We start from the raw sequence: 12,842 nt of genomic DNA, 5'->3' as shown, positions 1-12,842 counted from the left end.
ACATTCCAAAGAAAGGTGACCCAACAGAGTGTGGAAACTGAGGAACAATATCATTGATTTCACATGCAAGCAAGATTCTGCTGAAGATTATCCAAAAATGACTGGAACAGCACATCAGCAGAGAATTGCCAGAAGTCCAGGCTGAGTTTAGAAGGAGTTGTGGTACTAGGGATATTGTAACTAATGTTAGTTGGATCTTGGCTGAGAGCAGGGAGTACCAGAGGAATGCCTAACTGTGCTTCATTGATTAGGCAAAGGTGTTTGACTGTGTGGATCATAACAAACTGTGGCTGACTCTGAGAAGAATGGGAATCCCAGAACACTTGATCATGCTAATGCAAACTTATACTTGAATCAAGAGGCAGTTGTCAGAACAGAGCAAGGAAACACTGCATGGTTCAAAACTGGGACGAGCGTACACCAGGGATGTGTCCTGTCTCCATACCTTGTCAACCTGTATGCAGAACAGATCATCCGAGAGACTGGGCTCTATGAGGAGAAATGCAGCATCAGGATTGGTGGAAGATCTATCAACAATCTGTGTTAAGCAGATGACACAACTCTGCATGCTGAAACTGAAGAGGACCTGAACTGCTTGCTGCTGAGGGTCAAGTACTGCAGCCTCCAATATGGATTGAGGCTCAACATCAAGAAGACAAAGATTCTCACCACTGGGCCAATTGGCAGCATCATGATGGATGGTGAAGAGACTGAGATTGATCACAGCTTTAGTCTTCTTGGCTCCACAATCAGCACTCTTGGCACCAGCAGCCAGGAAATTAAAAGACGTATTGTGATCGGAAAGTCTGCTGTTACGGACCTCTCTAAAGTACTCAAGAGTCTCTGGAGACTAAGGTGTGTCTGATACAGCCCATGGTCTTTGCAATCACTTGTTATGAGTCAGAGAGCTGGACAATGACCAGGGAGGACAGAAGGAGAATTGATGCCTTTGAGCTTTGGTGTTGGAGAAGAATGTTGAGGGTACCATGGACTGCTAAGAAAACAAACAGATTAATCCTAGAGAGGGTTAAACCAGGCTGCTCCTTGGAGGCACGGATTCTGAGGCTTCATCTGACATACTCTGGTCAAGTTGTAACGGAGAGACCGGTCCTTGGAGAGGGACATCATGCTTGGGAGGGTGGAGGGCAGGCGCAGGAGGGGAAGGCCCTCTGGGAGGTGGATTGATTCGGTGGCTAGGGCAATCGGGATGAGTGTGTCGAAGACAATGAGACTGGCACAGGACAGAGCAGAATTTAGAGCTGCTGTACATAGGGTTGCTATGAGTCGCAAGCAACTTGACAGCACATAACAACAACAACAGAAACCCACCGGAGGATCAGCTATGAGTTGCTTTTGACTCAACAGTACACAAGAACACCAACTTACATTAAGGTCCTGTTCTGGCTCCATTATAAGTTAGTTCTGATATAAGTCTAATACCTTTTTTTTGTTTGTTATCATTATCAGTGGCTTTTATTACCAGTAGCTTTATAGATATGACCTTTATTTCTCTTTAGGATTTGGCATGACAATGATAACAGATTATACGCTGTAACACAGTATGTAGTATATACTACTAACAATAAGATATAAAAAAAAAGAAATGTACAATCCTAAGTGTAGTTCACTGTAACTTGGACACATTGTAAGTCAGGGTCCACCTGTTATTCATATAAACATTTCCCTGGTTTTACTACTAGAGAACCCAGACTAAGACAATTTCCTAGGTAGATGTTTCTCCCAAGAAAAGAGTGCTCTTGTAAGTACCCTAATGCCACCAGTAAAATAATTTTCTTAACAACCTAAGCTATCTCAGTTAAATGATATTCAACAAAACATGTAATGTCAACCTTTATGCAACGCCACCAGTAAAATAATTTTCTTAAGAACCTAAGCTATCTCAGTTAAATGATATTCAACAAAACATGTAATTTCAACCTTTAAGTAATTAAGCATTTAAATAAAAGCAACTGTTTCTTAAAAAATAATGAGGTGACATTTAGAGTAGTGTTTATAACACACAAGCACTACGGTAGAAGGAGACCACAATTTACATTTCTAATGTGTTACATCACTTTTCTTTTTTCCTCTAAAAATCAATAATGGGAAAGAAGCTAATTTGTACCAACTTGGAAGACTGATTTGGTGACTTAGATATTTTTCAAACTTATCTAATAAGTCTACAACAGCATTGTCCAAAATCACTTTTGGCAATGATGGAATGTTCTACATCTGTGCTGTACAATTTGGTAGTACTAGTCCTACCAAAGAGCTCTGGTAAGGAGCTATGCTACAATCCTGAATCCACCAGCCACTCCAATGGAGAATGTGCAATCTTCTCCTGTGAGATTTACTGCCTCTGAAAACCCACTAGGGAGTCAGCTATGAGCTGGTTCCAACTCAACAGTAAACAACAACAGTAGTCATATCAGACAATGGAGTCCGGGAAATACAACTAGTAAGACTGAAGAATTATTTTTTCAGTTTTATTCTAGTTTAACAAATTAAAATTTTAAAACCAAAGCAAGGGTGGTTGATGGCAGTACAGGCCCAGACGAATCTACACAGACATTTTTATCAACTGTTTTTCTTTAGAAATGAGAAAACTCAGTCCATAAGCTACACTTTTTACCTCCAACAAGTCATTACATAAAATTTCCACTCTGAAATTCTGTAAGGTCAATAATAACACACATGAAGCATGGAATGTGACACTGTTGCAAGAACCTTACCTGGAAGTAGCTGCAGTGTGCATAGGAAGAGGCAGTGGGAGTGACACAACTACTTAGAGCGTCCATGTGAGCAGATGGAGAGCAGCACTGCAGCACAGCTGGAACAAAGTCAAACAGAAAAGTCACCAACCAAAACAAACCTCTAGTGTTCAAGGCACTTCTTTCTTTCAACGTGGAAAGAAAAATTACAAAACTCTGACTTTATGGGTCTAACAAAATATCATACTGTATATATTATTATTGTATTTACATTTTAAAACAACATGATAACAATGTTAAAAGGTTGTAATCTACTTTTAGAAGCCCCAGTGGTATGGTATGTAAGTTACTAAGGGAAAGATTACAGGTTCAACATCCACAGCTCATGAAAAAGTTAGGTAGTCTCTGCTCATTAAGACTTATAGCCTTGAAATAAACTAGTATAAAAAAAAAACACAAACACACCACAATTTATAGCCTTGGAAACTGATAAAGAGTAAGGAGTCAGAGCCAACTCAAAGGCCCTGGGGTTTTTGGTTTTTATCTGTTCTTGTGTTTTCTTGACACCTAAGTGTGATCTTTTCAATCACCTGCTATGCATATGAGAGCTGGACAATGAATAAGGATGACAGAAGAATTGATGCCTTAGCGCTGTGGTGTTAAGAGTACGGAATATCCTATGGAATTCCAAAAGAACAAATAGATATGTCTTGGAGAAAGTCCAGCCAGAGTTCTCCTTGGAGGCAAGGATGGCAAAGATTCATCTCACATACTCTGGGCATGTTGCTAGGATAGGCTATTTGTTGGAAAAGGATATCATGCTTCAAAAGATGAAGTATCAGTGAAAGAGAGAAAGACTTTCAACAAGATGGACTGATGCAGTGACTGCGGCAATTAGCTCAAGTATGTCGGAGATGATGAGAATGGCATAAGATAGGACAGAATTCAGTTTTGTTGTTCATAGGGTCTCTCTTAGTTGTGCTTGACCCAAAGACAAACAACAGCAACAATTTTTACCTTTCCAAACAATTATTTTTACAGTGTTTATTCTGTAATAAATTATTTATTTTAAATTCCAAAATTATTTTTTCAATCACATTAACAATAACAATCATTTGGAGGGGATTTTTTTCCCTAAGGGAGAACTAAGCATTAAGTGCCCTCCATCAAATTTGTGTCTTCTAGGTTGCAACACCCCCATGATACATCTTCAAGGATATGAACATGTACGGCCAAGCACAATCAATAAGAGTGCATCTAAATTCCAAAATCAATCTCCATAATAGTCTATGTGTTTCCTACTGCCAAAGGGGCCCTTTAGAGTAGTGAGAGAAGATCTTCACCCTGAAACCCACAGCGTCCCTTTTCAGCAGGAAGTAGCTAAGAGAATATGCCATCCCCTTTTCCTTATGACTCAGGGTGAAGTCTCTCTCAGGGAGGAGTGATAGGGAATGGCAAAGGACACACTGACAAAGGAGATTAATCAGAACTGACTTTGACAAGCACTGTGGCAATTGGACAATTAAAACAGACATTCGGATGGCGGGGAAGAAGAACAAACTGGGGAGGAGGGTGGAGAGAATGGTGCGGCAATGAAGAAGTGAAAGCCCAGAATCCCTGTGAATGTTCATTGAAACTAATAAAATTTAATAATAAAAAAAAAAAAGTGCCCTCCAAATGTCCCCACCATTTAATCAGAACAAATGTTCACTGGTTTTAAAAAACAATGTATTCATGGCAATATATGCAAAAACAATATGTTTACCATTTTAGATAGAAGCAACTTCCTGGGTTTGGAGACCATTTAATAAATGTGCAAATTTGAGAAAAGTTAATTAAGTCTTTGTGTGTCAGTTTCTATATCCCATAAAAAAATTAGATTATAATAATAATTTCCTAATACAGTTTTTGTGAGGAATAAGTTTAACTAATATGCAAAAGCAATTGGAATAGTATTAGTGTACAGCAAGCAATCAATAAAATGTTAGCTGCTACATTTTCCAAACATTCTCTTATACTTATGACATCATGAAAACAATGAACCCTTTTATTAGAGTAGTTGCACTAACATATGTAGAATAATCATAGATTTGTTCTCCAGAATGAATGAGAATCAATTATTAAATCACACTTTTGAATTGAACAGGATAATATTTATTAAATACCTACCATGTTCCAGGCACAGTAGTAGGTGCCTTTACATTGCTTTACAAAATGAAAAAGCTAAAATTCAGGAAACTAAAATTTGAACAGGCATTTGACCAATTATGGATAACTGAGAAGAATGAGAATTTCAGAACTTATTTGTGCTTATGAGAAACTGATATACAAACCAAAAAGCAGTTGTCTGAACAGAACAAGGGAACCCTACTATGGAGTTTATTATTTAAAATTACTTTCCTAGTCATTTCTAGTCAATGAACTTGACTTTGCCATGCTGATGGGCAGGAATTTACAAATAGCCTATCTACAAGTGAACTGACTAAATCTTAACAATCCACAAAGGGACTGTCTAGCCTTGCTATTAAATTGAATGGATACAATAGCAGAGAAGAGTCTCACCACCAGCAAGGGAGAAGGAGGCATGCAGTAGATGCCCTTCAAGACCGGACATTCTTACGGCAGCTGTACTTAACAGCAACAGCACCAATTTAACTTACAACAGCAGCAGTCATGAGCCAAGTGGAGAACCAAGAGTCAACATGAGATGAGCTGACTACCCATGGGCAGAACCAGACCTAAGCTGAAAGCCTTTGCCCAACTTTATTGGACAACTGGGGGTGGTGGTGGGGGTGAGCCAATATTGGCAGGACTGAGAACTTTGTAACATTGGCCTTAAGCTATGAGGCTCAAGGCTGAGGTGCCTATGAGCACATTTCAAAAGCTGTCCTTACTGTAGTCTGCTACTCTCTTGGATTAAAACCTTGTAACTTCCCCAGTATGGTTCTGTGTGGTCTGTGAGCTACTGCATCAGATTTTGGACCCTGTGCTTAACCCAGTAAAGCAGTAAGATTGGTGTTCAGAGGAGTAGAAAGAAGTGTGGGAAGATGGGGGACATGTCTGACCTCATGTGAGCTGGTTTTTTTTTCTATAATTATATTTTATTAATTTTCATAAACATTTACAGAGATTTTGGGTTTCCATTCATTCACCGCTGCACCATTCTCTCTACCCTCCTCCCAGTTTGTTCTTGTCCAAATGCCACAGTGCTTGTCAAAGCCAGTTCTGATTAATCTTCTTTGTCAGTGTGTCCTTTGCCATTCCCTATCACTCCTCCCTGAGAGAGCCTTCACCCTGAGTCATAAGGAAAAGGGGATGGCGTATTCTCTTAGCTACTTCCTGCTGAAAAGGGACGCTGTGGGTTTCAGGGTGAAGATCTTCTCTCACTACTCTAAAGGGCCCCTTTGGCAGTAGGAAACACATAGACTATTATGGAGATTGATTTTGGGATTTAGATGCACTCTTATTGATTGTGCTTGGCCATACATGTTCATATCTTTGAAGATGTATCACAGGGGTGTTGCAACCTAGAAGACACAAATTTGACTAACAAGTTATAAGTACATGAGTCAAAGTTGGTAAAGGTCAAATATGGCTGTCCCCACATGGTCTTGCTCTTTTTTTTTTTTTTTTGCATTTTTAAAAATTTATTGTTGATTTCAGTAAAAATTTACAGACTTTGGATTTCCATTCATTCACTGTTGCACTTTTCTCCCCTTCCAACCCTCCCCCCAGTACACTATCCTCTTGGAAAAGTAAAACAAAAATTCTTTCATTGTTTTACAAATCCTCCCCCAGCTCCATTCCACCATGTAGCCTTCACTCTAGACACCTGTCATGACAAAAATACCTAATCACGTATCCCTTTTAAACAGTTTTCTCCCTCATCTGTTTCAATGCAGTATACATTATTGAACCCGTATTTCTCAGTCTCCCCCTAACCCCGAGGTCAGTCCTGTTTTACAACAGTGGCACTATGCAGTATTTGTCCTTTTATGACTGAGATACTTCACTCAGCATAATGTCCTCCAGGGTCACTCATTCTGAATAATATTGCATGAGTTCCTTGTTTTTCAATGCAGCATAGTATTCCATGGTGTGAATATACCACAGCTTCTCTATCCATTCGTTTGTTGATGGGCACTTAGGCTGTTTCCAACTCCTTACTATTGTGAACAAAGTTGCAATAATCTGCTTGGATGTCAGTTATGGTCTCTTTGGGGTATATTCCCAGTAGTGGAATTACTGGGTCAAATTGTATCTCTATTTGCAACTTTTTGAGAAAGCGCTATACTGCCTTCCATAGTGGTTGCACCATTTTACACTCCCACCAACAGTGAATAAGGGTTCCAGATTCTCCACAACCTCACCAGCATGTGTTGCTTGTTGTTCTGTTAAATTTTGCTATTCTGACTGGGGTGAGATGATATAGTTGTTTTAATTTGCATCTCTCCTAGAGCAAGGGATTTTGAGCATTTCTTCATGTGCTTGTTAGCCATCTGAATGTCTTCTTCAGTGAAATGTCTGTTCATATCCAGTGCCCATTTTTCTATTGGATTATTTACCTTTATATTGTTGTGGTGGGTTCTTTTTACAACTGTTGTTGTTGTGTACCATTTATTTGGAACTGACCCATAGCTGACCCTCTGGTGGGTTTTCAGAGGCAGTAAATCACACAGTAGGAGACTGCCCACCCTTCTCCCGCCGAGAAGCTTGGTGGCCTTGAACTGCCTTCAGGATTGCAGTAGTTTCTTGCCACTAGGTCACCACAGCTTCCTCTTTTACAACTACATAATTTAAAATCAAGAAAGGTGTATATTGGAGTTATATCCTTTCTCCATACCTATTCAATCTGTATGCTCAGCAAATAACTGGAGAAGTTGGAGTATATGAAGAAGAATATGACACCAGGACCTGGTATATGAAGAAGAATGTGACACCAGGACCTGGTATATGAAGAAGAATGTGACACCAGGGCCTGAGAAAGACTCATCAACAACCTTCATTATGAAAATGATATAACTCTGCTTGAAAAAACGGAGAAAACTTGAAGCACCTACTGCAGAAGATCAAAGACTACCGCCTTCAATATGGGTTACATCTCACCATTCAAAGAACAAAAATTCTCACCACTGGGCCAAATGGCAACATCACAACTGATGAGTAAAAGATTGAAATTGTCACCTATTTCATTTGGATCGATAAACAATACTCATGATAGCAGCAGTCAAGCCATTAAAAAATGTGTTGCATTGGGGAAAATCTGCTGTCAAGGACTTCTCCCAATTGCTAAAGATGAAGGACAGGATGCAGGAATCAGAAAAGTTCACAATGAAACTTCTGTGTGATGCAGATTTTCATCATATTGACTGTGGTGGTAGTTTCACAGGTGTATACAGGTCAAAATTTATCAAGCTGTATTTTAAGTATTTGTAATTTGTCATATATCAATTATTTTGCAATGAAGCTATTTATTAAAAGAAATAAAATCCCAAGGGGGGAAAAACCCCAAAATAATAAGGATGCTAGTTTAAAGACTAAAACTGACCCAAGCCGTGGTATTTTCAAATGCTTCCTATGCATCTGGAAGTTTGATAATGAATAAGAAAGAGAAGAATCTATGTCTCTGAATTATTGTGTTGACAGAGAAAACAGAGTAGCCCATGGATTGCCAAAAGGACTTTCAAGTATGCCTTGGAGATAGTGCAGCTAGGGTGCTCCTTAGAGGCAAGGATGGTGAAACTTCTTCTCACATACTTTGGCCATGTTGTCAAGAGTCCTTAGAAAGACATCAGCCAAAGAAAGGAAAACCTCAACAATAAGAATTGCCACAGTGACTGAAACAATGGGCGTGAGCATTATTTGAGATTATGAGGATGGCAAAGGACAGGGCAAGGTTCTGGTCTGTTGTTCACAGGGTCGCTTTTGAGTCATAGTCAACTTTTTTTTTTCATACTCACAGTTAGGATGTTTATTAGAGAAGTCATAGGTTACAATTTAGGACCACAACTCAGGATATACTCTAGTCTGGAAAGCTCCTTCCCAGCCATTTCTGCAAGCAGGCCTGTCTCAGGCTCTTCTTGGCTCCTTTTTTCAGTCATAGTCAACTTGACAACACAATATATATACAAGTTATTTGCCCAAGTTCATACAGTGGTAATAAGCAACAGAACCACTGATTAAACTTTAAGGTATTTCTTTTTTTAACCAATTTTTTCATTATTATTTCGTGTCTGTGTACCGTCAAATCAGATCTGACTGGTACAGGAGGAGATTGTCCCTCCTTCTCCAGCAGAGCATCTGGTGGATTTGAACCATGTGTCTCTGGGATTGCAGAGCAGCTTCTTGCCACTAGGGCACCAGAGCTCCCTAAGCTTCAAAGTATTTCTTATCTTCCTGAAATGTAAAACTTTTCTTTTACTAGAATTCCACTTGCTGAATATTTAATGGTGTCATTATTAGGTAAGGAAGTGCTGGGCGGCATAGTCTGTGAGGAGTTGCTCTGCTAACAATTTCACAGAAGAAAGATGGGCAATGTTCTCCCTTAAAATGCATGGCTTCTGAAATCTTGCTAGAGGGCAGCCATGAGTTGGTTCTGACTTGAAGCAAGGAGTAGAATTGTTGTTTGTAGATATAGCAACTTTTTTTGTGTGTATATTTTTCTTGTTTTAAATGTGCTAATAAAATTGTTGTTATTGTTAGGTGCCATCGAGTTGAGTATCATCCATAAATAACAGGTCTGGACCCTATCCTGTGCCATCCTCACACATCCTTACACATTAGAGCCCATTACAGCAGTCACCATGCCAATCCACCTGGCTGAGTGTTTTCCTCTCTTCACCAGCCCTCTCCTTTCTGAGCATCATGTCCCTCTCCTGGAAACATACCGAAGTATGTGAAGCAAAGCCTCATCATCTTTCCCCCAAAGAGCACTCTGGCCAACCCTCTTCAAGATATGTTTGTTTGTTCTTTTGGCAGTCCATAAGGATGTTCAGCATCCTCCTCCAACACCACAGCTCAAAAGCATCAGTTCTTCTTGTCATCTTTATTCACTGTCCAGCTCTCAGATATACAACAAGTGATCAGAAAGACCATGGCCTGAATCAACTTAGTGCTCAAACTGACATTACTCCTCAATAATTTGGAGAGATCTCTAACTGCAGACTTTGCTAGTTCAATACATTTCCTGACTGCTGGTACCAAGGGTGTTAACTGTGTGTGGATCCATGTAAGATGAAGTTTTTGACAGTTTCAATCTTTTCTCCTTCTCTCACAATGCTATCAGTCCAGGTGTAAGAATCTTTGTTTTGTTTTGTTTTTACATTGAAATGCAATCCATATTGAAGGCTGTATTCTTTGATCTTCTGCAACGAGTGCTTCAAGTCTTTCTCACTTTTGGCAAGTAAGGTTGTGTCATCTCCATCACGCAGGTTATTGTAGAGTCTCCCTCCAATGTTGATGGTACATTCCTCTTCATAAGAGTCAAGCTTCTTGATTAGTTTGCTCAGGATACAGATTGAATAGGTATGGAGAGAGAATACAACCCTGACACACTCCCTTCTTAATTTTAAACCATGTAAATCCTTCCTCTGTTCACACAACAGCCTCCTGGTCGAAGCATATGTTTTGCATGAGTACAATTAAGTGCTCTCGGATTCCCATTCTTCTCAACATTAGCCATAACTTGTTAAGATCCATACAGTCAAATGCCTTTGTATAGTCAATAAAGCATAAATTGACATTCTTCTAGTACTCTTTACTTTCAGCCACGATCCATCTGACATCCAAAACAATATCTGTGGTGCCACGGCCTCTTCAAAATCTTGCTTGAACTTTTGGCAGTTCCCTATCTAGTAAAATTTTAAAAAACACATATTTCTTAATCTTTAATAGTAAATTAGCCTAAAGAGTATTTTAGGTATTAAATTTTTCACAGGAAAATAAAATTCTGACCTACAACTAGAAGAGGATAAAATAGATGAGTGGGAACTACTAAGAATCAAATCCCTATGCATATCAAAAAACTTCTCCAACAGGGTAAACAGGAAAGACACAGACTGGGGAAAAATATTTGGTAATGATGAAGGACTTATATCTAGAATTTATAGAATAATTGAGCACCACAACAAGATAAACAACCCAGTCATAAAATGGGCACAAGATATGAACAGACACTTCACCAAAGAAGACATTCTGATGGCAAAAAAACACACGAAGAAATGTTCAAAATCCCCAGCTCTAAGAGAGATGCAAATCAAAACAACTATGAGGTATCATCTCACCCCAGTAACAATAGCAAAATTCAACAGAGCAGCAAACAACAAATGATGACAAGGTTGTGGGGAAAGTGGAACCCTTATTCATTGTTGGTGGGAGTGTAAAATGGTGAAACAACTGTGGAGGGCAGGATGGCACTTTCTCAAAAAGTTAGAAATAGAAATACCATTTGACCCAGCAATTCCATTGTTGGGAATATACGCTAAAGAAATCAGAACTGCTACCCAAACAGATATATGTACACCCATGTTTATTACTACGCTGTTCACAATAGCAAAGAGATGGAAACAACCCAAGTGCCCAGTGCCTATCAACAAATGAACTGATAGAGAAGCTGTGGTATATTACACAATGGATTACTGTGCAGCACTGAAAAATAAAGAACTCATGAAAAATTATACAAAATGGGTGACCCTGGAGGACATTTTGCTGAGTGAATTATCTCAGTCACAAAAGGACAAATACTGCATAATGCCACTGTTATAAAACAGGACTGATATGGGGGTTAGGGGAAACTAAGAAAAGAGGATAAAAAATGTACACTGCATTGAAACAGATGAAGAATTGAACTGTTTAAAAGGAATATATGATTAGGTATTATCTGCGTGACAATAGTACAGAATAAGAGCAGCATAGTAAAGTGGACCGGGGGAGGGGAATTGTACCATAATAAAATAATTTTTTTAAGAGAAAAGTGAACTGGGAGGGTGGGCAGGGAGCAAAATGTGCAACAATGAATGAATGGAAATCCAAGTTCTCTATAAACTTCCATTAAAATCTCAATTAAAAAAATAAATTTTAAAAAAAGAAAATAAAATTCTGAAATAGTGAACAGAATGTTGATTTGCTGGGTGTCCTTAGTTTGCTTCTAACTCACAGCAGCCATGTGTACAACAGAATGAAATACTGCTTGGCCTTGTGCCATCCCTGTAAACAGAATTTTAGACAAATGTAACCATATGGGCTGATGTTTCTTGAGTCATATATTATTGAACAATTCCAATTTTTTTTAAAAAGGCAGATATTACTAATAACACCACACTGTCAAATTGTTGTAATTTCCACTACTGATTATGCAAACAGATTATACATTATCTTTTGAAGGTCATTCAAATACAAGATGGAAGTATTTTAGGTTTGAATTTTATTTCTTAGGGTATTTAGAAGCGTAAGAATGTTGGGAAATAAGCGGAATAAAAAAAAAAACAACAAACCCACTAATGGCTTTTCCCCTAGAACTATACATTGGAAACTCATGAAGCACAATTCTTTCCTGACTCACTTGGAAATGCCATGAGTCAGAATGAACTGACGGCAACTGTTTTTTCTATAATTAGTGAAGGAAATCACAGACTTACTTTAGGCAAACCTAGCCCTCTGCTGGCAAAACAGTCATGAACAGTCAGAGAACCTTAAAAGCACTGTATCTTGACAAAGAAGTCAATAAAAGGTGTGAAGTTTATTTTGTTACTGGAATTCTCTCGCCTCAACACTAGACCAAAAGGTAACATCATTATAGACTGAGAAACGACTGAAACCAAAAGACATACTGCATTGGGAAAATGTGCTGTCAAAGATTTCTCCAAAGTCTTAAAGAGCAAGGATATTTAATGATATTTTTTAATTACTTTTTAATTATTATCAATTTCAATGAACATCTACAGAGATTTTGGAATTCCACTCATTCATTGTTGCACTTTTCTCCCCACCCACCACAAGATAAAATATTTGGGAGTAAATATAACTAGAAGCACAAAGGATCTATTCAAAGAAAATTACAAAACATTACTACAAGAAACAAAAAGAGTATCTAAATTCCAAAATCAATCTCCATAATCGTCTATGTGTTTCCTA

The 12,842-nt window shown here is 38.6% G+C and overlaps 1 protein-coding gene across 1 annotated transcript in view; it reads right to left on the bottom strand.

Annotated features, from left to right (window-relative positions):
• The window catches only part of HSF5 (heat shock transcription factor family member 5), a 92,999-nt gene that overhangs the window by 52,504 nt on the left and 27,653 nt on the right, over positions 1 to 12,842 (bottom strand). The window contains exon 3 of the mRNA XM_006889240.1: positions 2,733 to 2,830. Coding sequence (XP_006889302.1) covers positions 2,733 to 2,830 — 98 coding nt within the window. The remainder of the gene's footprint in view (positions 1 to 2,732; positions 2,831 to 12,842) is intronic.

Source organism: Elephantulus edwardii, unplaced genomic scaffold, assembly GCF_000299155.1.
Source record: "Elephantulus edwardii isolate Elephantulus edwardi_28Jun2011 unplaced genomic scaffold, EleEdw1.0 scaffold00077, whole genome shotgun sequence".
In the NCBI taxonomy this organism is placed as follows: Eukaryota; Metazoa; Chordata; class Mammalia; order Macroscelidea; family Macroscelididae; genus Elephantulus; species Elephantulus edwardii.
This window is presented reverse-complemented; position numbering and strand designations above follow the sequence as displayed.